Raw genomic sequence first — 15,575 nt, 5'->3', positions numbered from 1 at the left:
ACATACGTTTCAAGATAATCCGTCTGGATGAGCCCTTTGTTTACAATACTTTTGCCAGTACGGCATATCAAAAGACTACCAGGAAGAAAAGACAAATACCCGTATTTTGCTGCTTTGTACAGAATGCAAGCAGTCAGCTTTTCATGTGCTTCATATGGGTACTACTGTCAGCTCACCAGCATTTTCTCAAGGGTTGACTTGCAGCTGTCCAATGATCCCTTACAGACAGACCTGTTGAAATTGCTTGAGCCGCTTTATGAAAACATATGTGAGCAAGTGTATGATAATTATTAGGTTCAAACAATGAAAGCTGTCTTATCTGGCATAGAATTCCTGTTCTGCACATTGTCATCTATTCTCTAGAAATTTCTAGAGCAGGAACATTTTCTCAAGACATGAGAGGGAAATTATTTTATGATGTTTGGGGCTTGAGTTGCAGTTGCTATACATCATATGATACTATTGCTACCTGTTGTATGGTACCATACATAGGCATATTCAAACATTTGGTGGTTTGGTTTTATGATGCAAACACATTCAAGATACAGATGTCTGTATGACAGGGCAACAGATGTGGACTGAATTCAAAATTTCATTTGAGCAGAGGATTTGAGAGACTGAGTAAGGCTGAATAACATCAATTACAGGCATTCTTGCCAGCTTTGTGCAATTATGTTTCACATGGTTCACTGTCCTGAAAAGGCGCCGAGTGAGTGCTGAGAATGCAAAATGAGGCTAGTATGTGTCAGCAGGATACCGATGACATTTTCATGCCATCTACTAGAAATCATAATTTATGAAAACCAACTTGTTTTCTTTTTCTGGAAAAAAGTAGCTACATTCTGAATATGTATTAAGATTGCTATTATATCCACAGTCACAGTCTGGGTCATGCCAGGATGTAGCACAACTCTGAATCTGATAGAATGATGAAACAACAGGACTAACCACACAAACTAACAAAACAGTGGAAAAATTTACTCAGTAAACTAGTTACTGACTTTGGTGTTGGAGACAATGAATGTATCTGGGCATAATAAGACATCACCATATTTCAGGGTCCCTCTTATTTCGAGAAGCAGACCTTCACTAAAAGCAAAGTGTTCCCAAGAGATGTTGAACGGCCCTCCATGAGGTTTATGTCCAACTCTTCCGGCACTTGGTGTAAACAACTTTGAAATTGCTAGGTAAAAGGTCATGTAGAAATGTTGCAAATAAATTGTTGAAACTTTGAGACAATTGTAAAGTAATATATTTTAAAATAGTTAAAATAAACAGTAGCAAACCAAGTGCAAGAAGTGCTCATAGAAAGTTGTAGGAATTTAAAAAACATCCCTTAAACTCTGAGAGATGCCTTACACAGGAAAGTGTATATTGCAAAAATACCTAGGGGAATAGCCAAAAAGGGTACTATGCTAGCAGAATGGTAGTGTCCAATGCAAATGAGGCAGGGAGGGATTTCTCTCTTCATCACACCCTCCCTCTTCCACCAACCAAACTAGCTCTGGAAAGCTGGAAAACCTTCTGGAAGCATTTTTTGAGGCAGTGCAGAGGAATGGGGAGGGGAGAAAGGAAAATTCTGTTGTAACTGCAACTGGAGTGTCTGGACCTAACCTCTAATTATTAGAGAAAGTAACTACGATGCAGACATTCATTCCAAATACATACAGAAAGAACAATTAGTTATGGAATTTAAGTCTGTATTTTCTAAATTTTAGATTATTGTTTATTTATTCCCTGAAATAAGTATCATTTGTTTGGTAAATGATGATGATACTTCCAAGAAAATTGACCTATGTTGAAAATACAAATGGTAACTCATGTTCTGTGTTGAAGTTATTGCATATCCTCCAAGCAACCTCTTCAATAAAGAAACTGCAATATCTGTCTTAGATTACCTATCCCAATGCATCACGATACCTGTCAATGAATATTTTTCTGTTGATATCTGCTATCAAGTCACATGTAATCCTGTATACAAGTATCAGATCACACAAGAGTTAATTTAGAGATACTGTAATAGTTAAATGTGAATATAAAGCAGATGGAAGATGGATATCAGTATATACAGACATAAACACACAGTAGATAAAGTACAAAGCAATTTGGAGGAGGTTTAGAAGATAAATGAGCAAGGGGGCAAACTGGTATAATATGGAATGCAGTGAAACTAGTGATTGCTGGCATGGCAATCAAGGAGACATATATATTTAAAAAAACAAGAAAAAAGAATAAAAGAATTAGAGGAGATCATCAAGGACTTGGAAAAGATATTTATTAGTAACATGGAAAACAAAGTCTTGATGGAAATACAAGCAAAGAAGAAAGAATTGGAAAGGATTCATTTGTAAAGAGTACAAAGAAATGTAATATACTTAAATATTTTGAGTTCAGGAACAAAAACTCAAAAATGTTATCAAAAGTTGCTCAAGCAAGAAAAGCTAAAGGAAACAATGGGATGACCCAGAATGAGAAGGGTAAAAGGTGTAATAAAATGAAAGATAAACTGAGAACATTTGAGGAATTTTTTTAAAAAAATATATACCAGCAGTAAGCCATCTTTACATAAAGGCATATAGAGAATAACTGCATTAGAAAAATTCAAAAAGAACACAGGGAAAGCGTGGAATAATCCTTTACTGAATTAGAAACAGAAGAGAAAATAAAGAGATAATAAAGATTGTAATAATCAATCTGGTATAGATTGTACCTAGACTGTGTGTGTGTGTGTGTTTAGTCGTTTAGTCGTGTCCGACTCTTCGTGACCCCATGGACCAGAGCACGCCAGGCCCTCCTGTCTTCTACTGCCTCCCGGAGTTGTGTCAGGTTCATGTTGGTTGCTTCGCAGACACTGTCCAGCCATCTCACCTAGACTACAAAGTTTATTTAACAAAATTATTGAAGAGAAGAAATTCCCCAGTCCTGGAAATAATAATTGTAGTAATATTAAAACCTGGAAAAGAGACAATAACTATGGGATCATAGAGACCAATATCGTTAATAAATAAGGATGTGAAAATATGTACAACAGTTTTGGCTAACAGATTAAATAAATTTATTGGGAAATATATTGCTAATGATCAAAATTGATTCATAGAAGGAAGACAGATGGCAGACCTTATGAAAACAGTATTCAATGTAAGGCATACCGTTAAAGAAGCAAAAATGAAAGCAAGGTTGCCATCATTAGATATATTTAAAGCTTTTGACTTGGTAGAATGGGATACATTAAAGATATTGATTACACAGGTAGGTTTCAGTAGCTGCTTCAGTAATATAATTCAATAATTATATTCAGAGAACACAGCATCAGTGATAGTAAACGATGGTGTAACCGAAACAATATTCTTAGGCTGAGGAATGGGACAGGGATTCATATTTATATGAATAGTAGAATTACTAGCAAATGAAATAAAAGGAGATCAAGACATAAGGGGTATAGGACATAAAATATAAAATAAAATAAATCTATTTACAGATTATACATTATTAATTATTAAGGACCCATTAGGAACTATAGGGAGGATTAAAACTCATTTAAAGACATTTGAGGAAGCAACTGAATTAAAGTTAAAGGCATAAATCAGAATGTATGTTGTTAAATTATGAGATTAAGGAGAAGGAAATAATGAAGGTTAAGTCTGGGGATAAATTTAATAATTTAATGAAATATTAGGTATTAAATTTAAGATGGAATTTTCAGGATATTGTCAAATGGAATTTTGAAGAAAAAACATGGCACGAATAAAACATCAAAGATTAAAACAATTGCGGTTTTGGCAAAATTACTTTATATAAAATGAAAATATTCTTATTCTGGATGTTACCTTTTAAAATTATAGAGAAGGTACAGTATTAAAATCATAGTAGACAATGATTAGTGAATACTGTAATGGAAATAAGAGACCAAGATTTAATTTTAAAAATTATGGTATACACCACAAAAGGAAGGCGGATTAGGTTTGTTGTTGTTTAGTCATTGTGTCCGACTCTTCGTGACCCCATGGACCAGAGCATGCAAGGACCTCCTGTCTTCCATTGCCTCCCGGAGTTGGGTCAAATTCATATTGGTAGCTTTGATGATACTGTCCAACCATCTCGTCCTTTGTCGTCCCCTTCTCCTCTTGCCGTCACACTTTCCCAATATCAGGGTCTTTTCCAGGGAGTCTTCTCTTCTCATGAGATGGCCAAAGTATTGGAGCCTCAGCTTAAGGATCTCTCCTTCCAGTGAGCATTCAGGGTTGATTTCCTTTAGAATGGATAGATTTGTTCTCTTTGCAGTCCAGGGGACTCCCAAGTGTCTCCTCCAGCACTACAATTCAAAAGCATCAATTCTTTGGCGGTCAGCCTTCTTTATGGTCCAGCTCTCGCTCCCATACATCGCTACTGGAAAAACCATAGCTTTGACTATGTGGACCTTTGTCGGCAAGGTGATGTCTCTGCTTTTTAAGATGCTGTCAAGCTTTGACATCACTTTCCTCCCAAGAAGCAGGCGTCTTTTAATTTTGTGGCTGTTGTCACCATCTGCAGTGATCTCGAAGCCCAAGAAAGTAAAATCTGCTTCCATATCCTCTCCTTCTATTTGCCAGGAGGTGATGGGACCAGTGGCTATGATCTTACTTTTTTTGATGTTGAGCTTTAGACCATTTTTTGCGCTCTCCTCTTTCACCCTCATTATGAGGTTCTTTAAATCCGCCTCAGTTTCTGCCATCAGAGTGGTATCATCTGCATATCGGAGGTTGTTGATATTTCTTCCGGCGATCTTAATTCCAGTTTGGGATTCCTCCAGTTTTGCCTTTTGCCTGATGTGTTCTGCATAGAAGTTAAATAAGCAGGGAGACAATATACAGACTTGTCGTACTCCTTTCCCAATTTTGAACCAATCCGTTGTTCCATATCCAGTTCTAACTGTTGCTTCCTGTCCCACATATAGATTTCTCAGGAGACAGATAAGGTGGTCAGGCACTTCCTTTCTTCAACCACTTGCCATAGTTTGCTGTGGTCCACACAGTCAAAAGCTTTTGCATAGTCAATGAAGCAGAAGTAAATGTTTTTTTTCTGGAACTCTTTGGCTTTCTCCATAATCCAGTGCATGTTAGCAATTTGGTCTCTAATTCCTCTGCCCCTTCGAAATCCAGCTTGTACTTCTAGGAGTTCTCGGTCCACATACTGCTGAAGCCTGCCTTGGAGGAATTTGAGCATAACCTTGCTAGCTTGTGAAATGAGTGCAATTGTACGGTAGTTGGAGCATTCTTTGGCTGTGCCCTTCTATGGGATTGGGATGTAGCTATTTGTAAGGCCTCAATGGAAAGCCACTTTGCTTTCTTGCATTTCCTTTTCTTCGGGAAGCTTTTGTTGCAGCCTCCTGTACAATGTCAGGAGTCTCCATCCATAGTTCTTCAGGGACTCTGTCCACCAAATCTAGTTCCTTAAATCTGTTCTTCACTTCCACTGTGTATTCATAAGGGATGTGGTTTAGATTATACCTGACTAGCCCAGTGGTTTTTCCTACTTTCTTCAGTTTAAGCTTGAATTTTGTTATGAGAAGCTGATGATCAGAGCCACAATCAGCTCCAGGTCTTATTTTTCCTGACTGTATAGAGCTTCTCCATCTTTGGCTGCAGAGAATATAATCAATCTGATTTCGGTATTGCCCATCTGGTGATGTCCATGTGTAGAGTCGCCTCTTGTTTTGTTGGAAAAGATTGTTTGTGATGACCAGCTTGTTCTGTTGACAAAATTCTATTAGCCTTTGCCCTAATTTGGTTTGAACTCCAAGGCCAAACTTACCTATTGTTCCTTTTATCTCTTGATTCCCTGCTTTAGCATTCCAGTCCCCCAGAATGAGAAGAACATCTTTCTTTGGTGTCAGTTCTAGAAGGTGTTGTAAGTCTTCATAGAATTGGTCAGTTTCAGCCTCTTCAGCATCGGTTGTTGGTGCATAAACTTGGATTACTGTGATGTTGAAAGGTCTGCCTTGGATTCGTATTGAAATCATTCTATCATTTTTCAGATTGTATCCCAGTACAGCTTTTCCCACTCTTTTATTGACTATGAGGACTATTCCATTTCTTCTACGGGATTCTTGCCCACAATAGTAGATATAATTGTCTGAATTGAATTTGCCCATTCCCGTCCATTTTAGTTCACTGACACCCAGGATGTCAATGTTTATTCTTGCCATCTCTTGTTTGATCACCTCCAGTTTCCCAAGGTTCATATATCTTACATTCCAGGTTCCTATGCAGTATTTTTCTTTGCAGCATCGGACTTTCCTTTCACTTCCAGGTGCGTCCGCAGCTGAGTGTCCTTTTGGCTTTGACCTAACCACTTCATTAGCTCTGGAGCTACTTGTACTTGTCCTCCGCTCTTCCTCAGTACCATGAAGGACGCCTTCTGACCTGAGGGTCCCATCTTCCAGCGTCATATCTTTTAGCCTTTTGTTTCTGTCCATGGAGTTTTCATGGCAAGGATACTGGAATGGCTTGCCAGTTCCTGCTCCAGGTGGATCACGTGCAGTCAGAACTCCCCACTATGACCTGTCAGTCTTGGGTGTCCCTGCACGGCATAGCCCATAGCTTCTCTGAGTTACTGAAGCTCTTTTTCCATGATAAGGCAGCAATCTGTGAAGAGGGGATTAGGTTCACCCAACATTTAAATGTATTATATAGCAAATCAGTTGTGGCGTATTCCAGATATTATAGCAAATAATAAAAAATTTATTTGGATAGAATAAAAAAGCTCTGCCATAGATGGGTTCAATAGGAATACTTTTTTATAAAGAAAAAACTAAAGATGTAATTAAAGAAATTAATAATCCCTTTACAATTACTATGTTGGAAAGTTGGAAAGAATACAGGAAAATAATATGTCTAGCGATCTCCTCATTGAGTCAGGTGGTAGAGCTAAAGAACTTCCTGAAGAAACTGAGGAAAATAAAAAATATTTCGATTGAACAGGGAATTATAAAAATAAAAATTGGGCAAAGAGGATGTACAACAGGGAGCAAATAAGAGATACACTAGCAGGAGAGATCTCTTGACTAAACATACGACAACTGGACAAATGGACTAAGAAACAGAAGGCTAAGCAAGAAGAGGGAAGATCATTGATTAAATTTGAGGAAATAATAGAAAAAAGAGAGAAATTTGAAGCCTGTGAGAATAGAAGGGGTATTATAAGTGTAATATATGTTAGTACAGGCATCATTTAAAACAATAACACTGAAAGAAGCATGGCAAAATGATGTCGCTAAGGAAATCAAGGGGGATGTTTGGAATATATTGTGGAATAGAAGAATAATTAAAAATATGTTGATAAGAGTCAAGGAAAATTTGTACAAAATCGAATGGAGATGGTGCCTAATGCCTGTTAAAATGAAGTTAATAAATGAAACTTATTTATTTATTTATTTATTTAATTTATACCCCGCCTATCTGGCCCACCGGACCACTCTGTATAATCTTTATGTTGGAGATGTAAAAAAAGAAAAGGGGACTTATTTACATATGTGGTGGTTTTGTGAAAAGAGAAAAAAGGAGTCACAAATTTTTAAAAAGATAAATGACATTTTAGGTAAGGATGTACAAATGTCTTCAAAGGTTGCTTTGCTGAATATGGGTAGTAATAATCAATTAAGTCAGGAAAAATGTTATTATGGTAACAGTGGCATGGCTGATTATAGCAAAGAATTGGATATCCAATAGCCAACTTAATATGGAAAACTAGTACAAGGAAATGTGGCTATTGATTATTAACTAACCTGTGAACTTAAAATAAGAAAAGGAATATTATGCATCAGTGATTTTAGAGATGTATGGAAACCATTCTTGTTACATGTATTTGGAGAAATGGAGCAATAATATAATAATATTAATATTATATTAATATAATAACTAAAAATAAACAAGTAATTAATTATAATATTTTATATGTGAATAAACTGTCTCAAGTGGTGAATAGAGCACAAGAGTATATACATGTGTGTAATTTGTTTTTTTTTTTAAATATTTCCCTTTATTATTGTGTTAATATAATGTAAATGTCTTGTGCATTTTGTTTAATAAATTTTTAAAAAATCACATGTGAACACAGAGTTTTTAAGGTAATATAAGATATTTAAGAAATAGTTTTACCAGTTCCACTCTCTAGTGAACTTTCATGGCCAAGTGATAATTTGAATCCAAATCTCTTGAGTCATATTTCATCCCTGTATTTACTACACCAGGCTGGCTCTTGATGAACTGTACAGGAATATAGTGCAACAAAAATCCTCCACAAATTTGACCAAATGCTTGTATATCTTTCAGAGACCATTTCAAAACTGAAATTCCTAACAATAACATCATTTCAGCAATGGGATCAATTACCTGAATAAGTTGCAGACATTTACAACAAAATAATAACAATGTGCTGTCAAGCTATATGTGACTTGTGATAACCTCCTACAGTTTTCTGGGTATAGATTCCTTCTGTTTTACCAGTCTCTCTTTCTGATGGAACTTTGGGACTATGTAGTTTGTCCAAAGCTGCATAGATGCACACAACACCATCAGTTACACACCCTCTGGGTAGTCTCAGCCAGCCCCTCCTCACCCAGAAAGAACAATGAGAATTTGAACTCCTGGCTCCTGGCTCTGCAACCAAATGCTACAACCCACTGATCTATACTACCTCAGCACTTAAGATGCACCGTATAGTATGCCACCTTAGGTCAGTAGTTCATAGGTATTCACCAATTCTTGTGTTAAACAAGTAGTTCATGAAAAAAAAACCCACTTGGAACAAAGATATGATAACAGGAATGTTTTGGGTTTTGACCATTTAGGAAATGAATCCTTCTCAAGGATTCTTCACAAGGATCAAAGAATTTCATACTTTAATACTAGTTTTGATGTTTAGTATTTCACCAGGTGTAAGACGTTCACAGTAATGCTTGTAATGTTAGATGAAATGACCCCACATGGAAATACAAAACCTGATAACCGTATGCCGTAAGAGATTAGAAGCTGGAAGAACATAAATAAAAGAGATACAGTAATTTAAACAAAAGCGTCCTCAAATTGTTTCCAATTTGTTGTCACTCTAATAGGGTTTTCAAGGTATGTGAGATGTTCAAAGAATGCTTTAACTTTGCCATCCCCCAGTGAGTTTCCATGATTGAGGGGAAATTTGAACCAAGGTCTCCTAAACCATACTCCAACACTCTCTCCACTATACTACACTGGTTCTGAGAAAGACATATTGCACACTAATCTCTAAAATTTGCAAATTCCTGCATCCACATAAGGCAACATGGATATTGGTGACTTGCTGTCGTGCTTACTTTAAAGTAAGCAAGGCAGGATAAAGAATCTTTATTTAAACTTTCAACCACACCATCACGATTCTGCTCAACAATGCAAACCCCCTTTGAAGAAGTTATATTTACTGATTTACTTTCAAATTGTTCATCCTACCTCATAGATGATCTCTCATGCACTTCAGTCTCAAGGAGGGGGGGTGGTCTCAAAAGACACAACGTTGTCTTCTTCTCAGAGGGATGAAGTAGCAGTAATCACGCTTCTCCTCTCAGGACTCTGTCTCATGAGGGGAGGATGAAGCAGTAATGGCAATACCCTATGAAAACATCGCTTATCATCCACTATCAGATGCTGCACCCACAAAGGATTACAGGAAAATCCACCAGAGGCCTTGTTGTCTACTGTTAAGAGCTGAATGTCACTTAACAGGTTTGATCTAGCTAGCCCCAACGCAAGGTTCTAGTACTAACCCCATTTACAGGGTGCTTCAAAGAATTACTTAATGTCCAAATAATAATTGAATTGCTCTTCATTTACTTTACTCATTACCTTACATGATAGAGTTTCACATTGCAATTTGTGATCTAATAAATGGCTTAATGAGTGGGGTTTTTTTGCGCAAGCTTTTCAGTAGAGTGGGTAGTCTTCAAAGTCATAATTAAACCATTCTCCAGATTTGAGGCCAGTAAGTGACTTTACCTTTGTGTTACAGCCATAGTAATGTGCAAATGCACTCCCACTTCTGTGATTTTTAAAATGATAGTAAACTTATTGCACCTCTGAGTTAAGGAACTATTGTCCAAGCTAAATTGTAGGAATAGGGCAGATTATATATATAAACATGTGAATAAAATGAGAAGACACAGCACTAATATGAGAACTGAGGGCAGACTAATGACTAACAATTGAGCACTCATGCCACACCAAGAAATATGGCATGTCGCTACCCAAACTTCCTGGTATAGCTTAAGAACTCACAATTCCTCATGTTGCTCTTCCCCATTCTAAAAGGTCTTGAGTGTCAGATTCGTAGGAACTCCTGTACTGTGAGACTCGTTTTTTTAAAAAACAAAAACAAAAACAGAGAATGGCACTTCCTGGTCACTCTGTACAAACAGGAAATCCCTCATTAATACTAACAACTTACATTTTGATCATCAACAAGCCAATATGAATTTATTCTCGAAGGCTTTCTCAGCCAGGATCTGATGGTTGTTGTGGGTTTTTCGGGCTCTTTGGCCATATTCAGAAGGTTGTTCTTCCTGACGTTTCGCCAGTCTCTGTGGCCGGCATCTTCAGAGGACTGGAGTAAGAACTCAGTCCATGCTCTGTGAATTACTAATGAATTACTTTTCATAAGTAATGTTTTGAGCTCTGTTATGAGAAAGAAGCTCTGTTTAGTCTCAGAGACTTGAGCTATATAGTCCAGGAATAAGGCAATATTATATTTTGCTTTTGGCATTGATATGTGCAGCCCAAACAGATGCGTCAGATCCAAGACACACACACACACACACACAAAACCCAAACAGCTGACAATTCTGTTATATATGACATATGAAGTTTTTGAGTGTGTGCCATGTTATACAGCATCCTGATACCTGATTTGTTTTTATGAACATGGCAACTCAGCAATGCTCTCTGATCAAGGAATATTGGACGTATAATTGTGATTACAGAATTAGTTTGCTTTGGTGTTTATTCACTTACAGTGAGTGTTTCAATGGTTTTGATTATGGTGCCTTTAATTGCTTTATTGTTTGATTTCTTTTAAATGTATTAACGGGCAGTACTGCTTTTCAGTGAAAGAGTGGGATAAAAATGTAGTAAATAAATAGAATAGCAAGTAAATAACTTGAGATACATTTGCAATTGGGTGCAAAAATCTTTACTGCCAAAACCACTTTGGCATCAGAATAGTTATGCAAAATGCCCTTTCAGACAGTGCCATTTCACACAGATATCAGTAGGTCATAACTGCAAAAATAAATTGTAATGTCTGAATTCCACGTAGAATATCTGAAGTTTAAATTTAAGCACTGGAATCAAAATGTCACACAAACATATAACAAAGATTTTATTAATATGTTTATTGTCTAGCAAGCATAATATAAGAGAATTTTAATAGTTTCATAGCAAAGGCAAACAAAAAAGTTAAAATAAATGACACGTTTGAGTTTAAAGAAAATTAATTTTATACTAATTATTCTCAGAGGAGTATTTTAAGTCTACTATGAAGCACATAAGAAATAAATATGGAATGGAAGTTCTCCTTCACTTACATTTACTAATGTCCTTTTTCTTTTAAGGGAGCGTCTACTATAAAAATAAAATCCAACCATTTGAGTTACTGTAAGTTCTTTTTTCCAACTGAGGACAAAAAGTGGGGCTGCTTCCCTCTTCCTTTATTCTAAATGTACTTATCATTTTAATATACATGAACAGAGGTACTGTTTTGTAAAGATGCATGCTATGCATGCAAATTATTTAACACATCACTGTGCATCCCAATTTCAGAAACATTCCTGCTCTGGCTTGGCATCTGGCAGCAAGACAACCGAATTTCAGCCCATAGTATTCAACATCCAACATGCAAGCACTTCTTTTTAAAAATGTATTACAGGGATATATACATGTATATTGTGCTTTACATCCCAGCTTTCTTGAGAATACCATGCAGACATTAGTAATTTTAAAAATTAACATGATAAAAAGCAGTACAAAATACACCACCAGAAGCAGTCAAATATGAACAATTATACAGAGCTGTCATAATAAATTCAAAAAGAGGTCCTATCTAAACACAACTTTCTGCACCAATTTATAAAATGTCCAGAGAATTGCCTTGACTTCCAAGAGAAGTAATTCCCTAGTGTACACAACTTGGCTAAGAAGGTATATCCCCCTGGTAGCAATCGGTCTCATTTCAGATGGAGGAGGGACATGGAACAGGGTCTCCCCAGTGTTTGTAATTCTCTTCAGCCAACCTGTTGTTGGAGTGGCAGTAGCCAAAGCTCTCCTGCCACCATCTCCAACTCTGCAACTCCATCCCATGTACAACACCAAGCTTTACATCATCTTCACTCCCTGCTGGCTACTTTTCATGGATGTTGCTGTTGTTCAGCCAACTAACCATATAAGAGGAGGGGAGGGAGGAGGTGATTGGAACAGCAAAAGAAGCCCAGAGGTTGAAGAGAGAACCACCATGGCTACCACTGGAACATACAAGTGGGTTTAAGAATGGGGGCAGAAGGGAAAGATAGGAAGAGGTTGTCATAGCAAAGGAAGAGAGGGAAGGAGGCTAAGAAGAGAGGAAATGACAGCAGTGGCCCTTTTCCATGCAGGGAGTGGCACACTTTGGTGCTCTTAATGTCTCACTGTCTGAGGAAGCCAACTCATCCAGACTAATGGTAGGACCAGTCCTAAATAGGAAGTTCAAAACATGAAGGAAAACACAGATTTCCCCAGGTTGTACAATTACAGTGGTTCCCCGCATGACAATGATAATCCGTTCCATAGAAATTGCTGCTTAGCGAAATCATCGTCTTGCGAAAACCGTTTCCCCAGTGGAATGCATTGAAACCCGTTTAATACGTTCCAATGGGGAAAAATCGTCGTCATTTTGCGAAGATCGGCCATAAGGCAGCCATTTTGCGAAGTGCCGATCAGCTGTTAAAATGGCTGTCCTGCGAAGCATTGGTCCCAAAAACATAGGGAAGCCATTTTGCAAAGCCGCCGATCACCTGTAAAAATCGTCGTCTTCCAAAAAAAGGTCCACGAAGCACGGACCAAATAATTGTCCAGCAAAAATTGGAATCACTGTTTTGTGAATTGCTATAGTGATCACAAAACCTCATCGTCATGCGGATTCGTCGTTTTGCAAGGTCGTCGTCTAGTGAGGTACCACTGTATAATGTAGCCAAAAGTCTGCAGGGGTATCAAATTAACTCCCTAGCTCTGTAAACTTTGGAACAGCAAATTCTGATCATTCCCCTATGCATGATCTACAAAAATTACTTCTACAAGTTGTTTCTCAGGCTGAAGTTTTCAGACATGCTGATCTCACCAAGAAAATTGCTATTAGTCAATCATGGTTAAAACAAGGTCAGTCCCTCCCCTCATAAAATCTTTTAAATCTGACATCAGGATGATTGGCAAGGAGAACTGTTTTTACTTATACTGTAGGACCTACAGGCATGGGAAATCTGATTTAAAAATGCAGTAAAAACGCTGGTTGGTACCCGTAGCTGTTGGTACTTGAACATTGGCACATATTTTCATGGCATTTTTAAAAACAGATTGTCCATTTCTGTGGTCCCTTATGTAAAACAGCTAACTGGATAGCTCAGTGAGACAGCTATCTGTCTGTGGAGTCATATATTGGGAGTTCAATTCCCGGTGTGGCCCTGGGCAAGCTGTACAGTCCCAGAAATGCCCCCAGAAGAAAGGAATGGTGAGCCACTTCTGAGTACTCTCTGCTAGAAAACCCTCTGCAAAGGGCCTCTATGAGTCAGAATTGACTTGAAAGTACACATTTTTTATTACGTAAAACAACTCTCACATTACAGGGCACAATAAAACCTGTTTATAAAATGAGATGGTGTCATGTCCATCATCCTTGAAGAAGATGCAATACTCCCATTTATGCTTTCCTTATTATGCTTGGGAATGTGCCCTGGTGCTAAGAAACACTTTATTTCATCTCAGTAAATAAGAGATATTGCCAGGCCTGCAGACTCAAGAATGGTTCTCAGATTCTTAAAAATGCTCACAGAGTATGGCACCTTTCTCCCTAGGTTTCTTCCTTACTCCCTGAAATATGATTTGATTGAAATTTGGCTCACAGGCAGTGTGCTCCTTTCATGTATTTCCCTGAAGCTTTTCTCTGTGGTTGTTTGGGGATGAAGAAATGGTTCTGCTGCCTTTGAGGGAAGAGGGAGGGAAGGAGGTCAGAAGAAATTTTCACTATACCTAATTCATCACCCTGTTGCCAAAGTACAGTACTAATTAAAAATAAAAAGGGGAATAGGAAGTACAAGGATGAAGACAGTCCTTTGCCTCCTCTTTCTATCCCTAATTCCTTGCTTATTTCTAAGCAGTATTTATTTCCTTGGGTGTATACAGAAAGGTGAGAAGGGACCATTGGGAAAATTGGCCGATGTGTCCCTCGGATGACTTGCCAGAACTCAGTCCACAAGGAACAGCCATCTTTCTTTCCTGGCCTTATCTTGTTTCTCTGTAAATACAGAAATTGTGTGGCCTAAATGAATGACAAAGGAAACCCACACAAAGCTTAATTTGAAATAAATATCATTGCTGTCTGTTAACTTAAGATGATGTTGACAGGTAGCTGTGTCCAAGGACTCAACTTAGTGAAATTACTTCTACTCAGGGATGCTTGGATAGCAGGGTCTATGAAGTATCCTGTTTCATCCTATGAACCATAGGACACTTTATAAAAAAACTTATTAAATGTTAAATCCAATTGTTCAAGGCACTGAAGCAGAATTTGAAATCACATACTGTATTATCTCTATCTGTGTTCCTCAAGAAATCCATGTATGTGTCCAAGTAATTTAATATTATGCCTTTAAACATCCTATGTGAACTACTTTCTGACGATATGTAGAGCAAAATATCTCAGCCTTAATTAACTATGTCTATGCAGATCAACAAGACTTATTGCATTTGTAATCATGTCTCTCACAATTTAACATTTGCCTAAAGAAAGAATGCATCCACCTGAAAGCCATCCTGATGGCCACTGCCTTTTAACTTAAAAGATAATTCACATGCCATCAGACTTGATTTCCTTTTTCAGCTTGGCCAGACGCACAAGACAATCATCTCGCCAGTGTCTCCTGGCATTTAGATGCTCTGGGTCAGCTGGGGTTTCTTTACACATTGCCTGAAACAGAGGAAAAAGCATTGTAAGTCACAAATAAAAAAACTACAATATCCTCTTCTATTAAAGGAGGACTCCAGTTTAGGATTCTCAACACTCTCCAAACACACTTCACTTCCTGCCTCCTACCTCCATGTTCCATTTTCTTTTCCAGTTGTTATTTTATTTTCTTGGCTTCTCAATATGCTTAGTTTTTTTGGGGGGGGGTATTCTTTTGTTGCTGATTTCCCTGCCCCCACTTCATAGGGCTTGCTTTTTGTGTTAAATTATCCTGTACTTTTGCCAACCTTGGATAAGTTAACAGGTGTTAATATGCAACTGTCATTCTATTTGGTCCAATCTCCACATTTTTCCTTCCACTGAATACT

The 15,575-nt window shown here is 37.6% G+C and overlaps 1 protein-coding gene and 1 long non-coding RNA gene across 2 annotated transcripts in view; both read right to left on the bottom strand.

Moving 5' to 3' along the window:
• Positions 1–1,547: 1,547 nt before the first annotated feature.
• On the bottom strand, positions 1,548–4,906 carry LOC144588057 (uncharacterized). The gene is made up of 2 exons (XR_013543385.1): positions 2,869–4,906; positions 1,548–2,710 (listed from the first exon to the last, which is right to left on the bottom strand). It is a non-coding gene; the product is annotated as an uncharacterized LOC144588057 (long non-coding RNA).
• A 6,268-nt stretch (positions 4,907–11,174) lies between these two features.
• The window catches only part of CRYL1 (crystallin lambda 1), a 60,557-nt gene continuing 56,156 nt past the window's right edge, over positions 11,175–15,575 (bottom strand). Inside the window, exon 8 of the mRNA XM_020802022.3 lies at positions 11,175–15,210. Within this exon, the coding sequence (XP_020657681.3) occupies positions 15,091–15,210 (120 nt within the window). The 3' untranslated portion in view covers positions 11,175–15,090. The remainder of the gene's footprint in view (positions 15,211–15,575) is intronic.

Source organism: Pogona vitticeps, chromosome 3 (genome assembly GCF_051106095.1).
Source record: "Pogona vitticeps strain Pit_001003342236 chromosome 3, PviZW2.1, whole genome shotgun sequence".
NCBI classification, from domain to species: domain Eukaryota; kingdom Metazoa; phylum Chordata; class Lepidosauria; order Squamata; family Agamidae; genus Pogona; species Pogona vitticeps.
The sequence above is the reverse complement of the archived record's forward strand: the minus strand, read 5'-3'. Positions and strand labels throughout refer to the sequence as shown.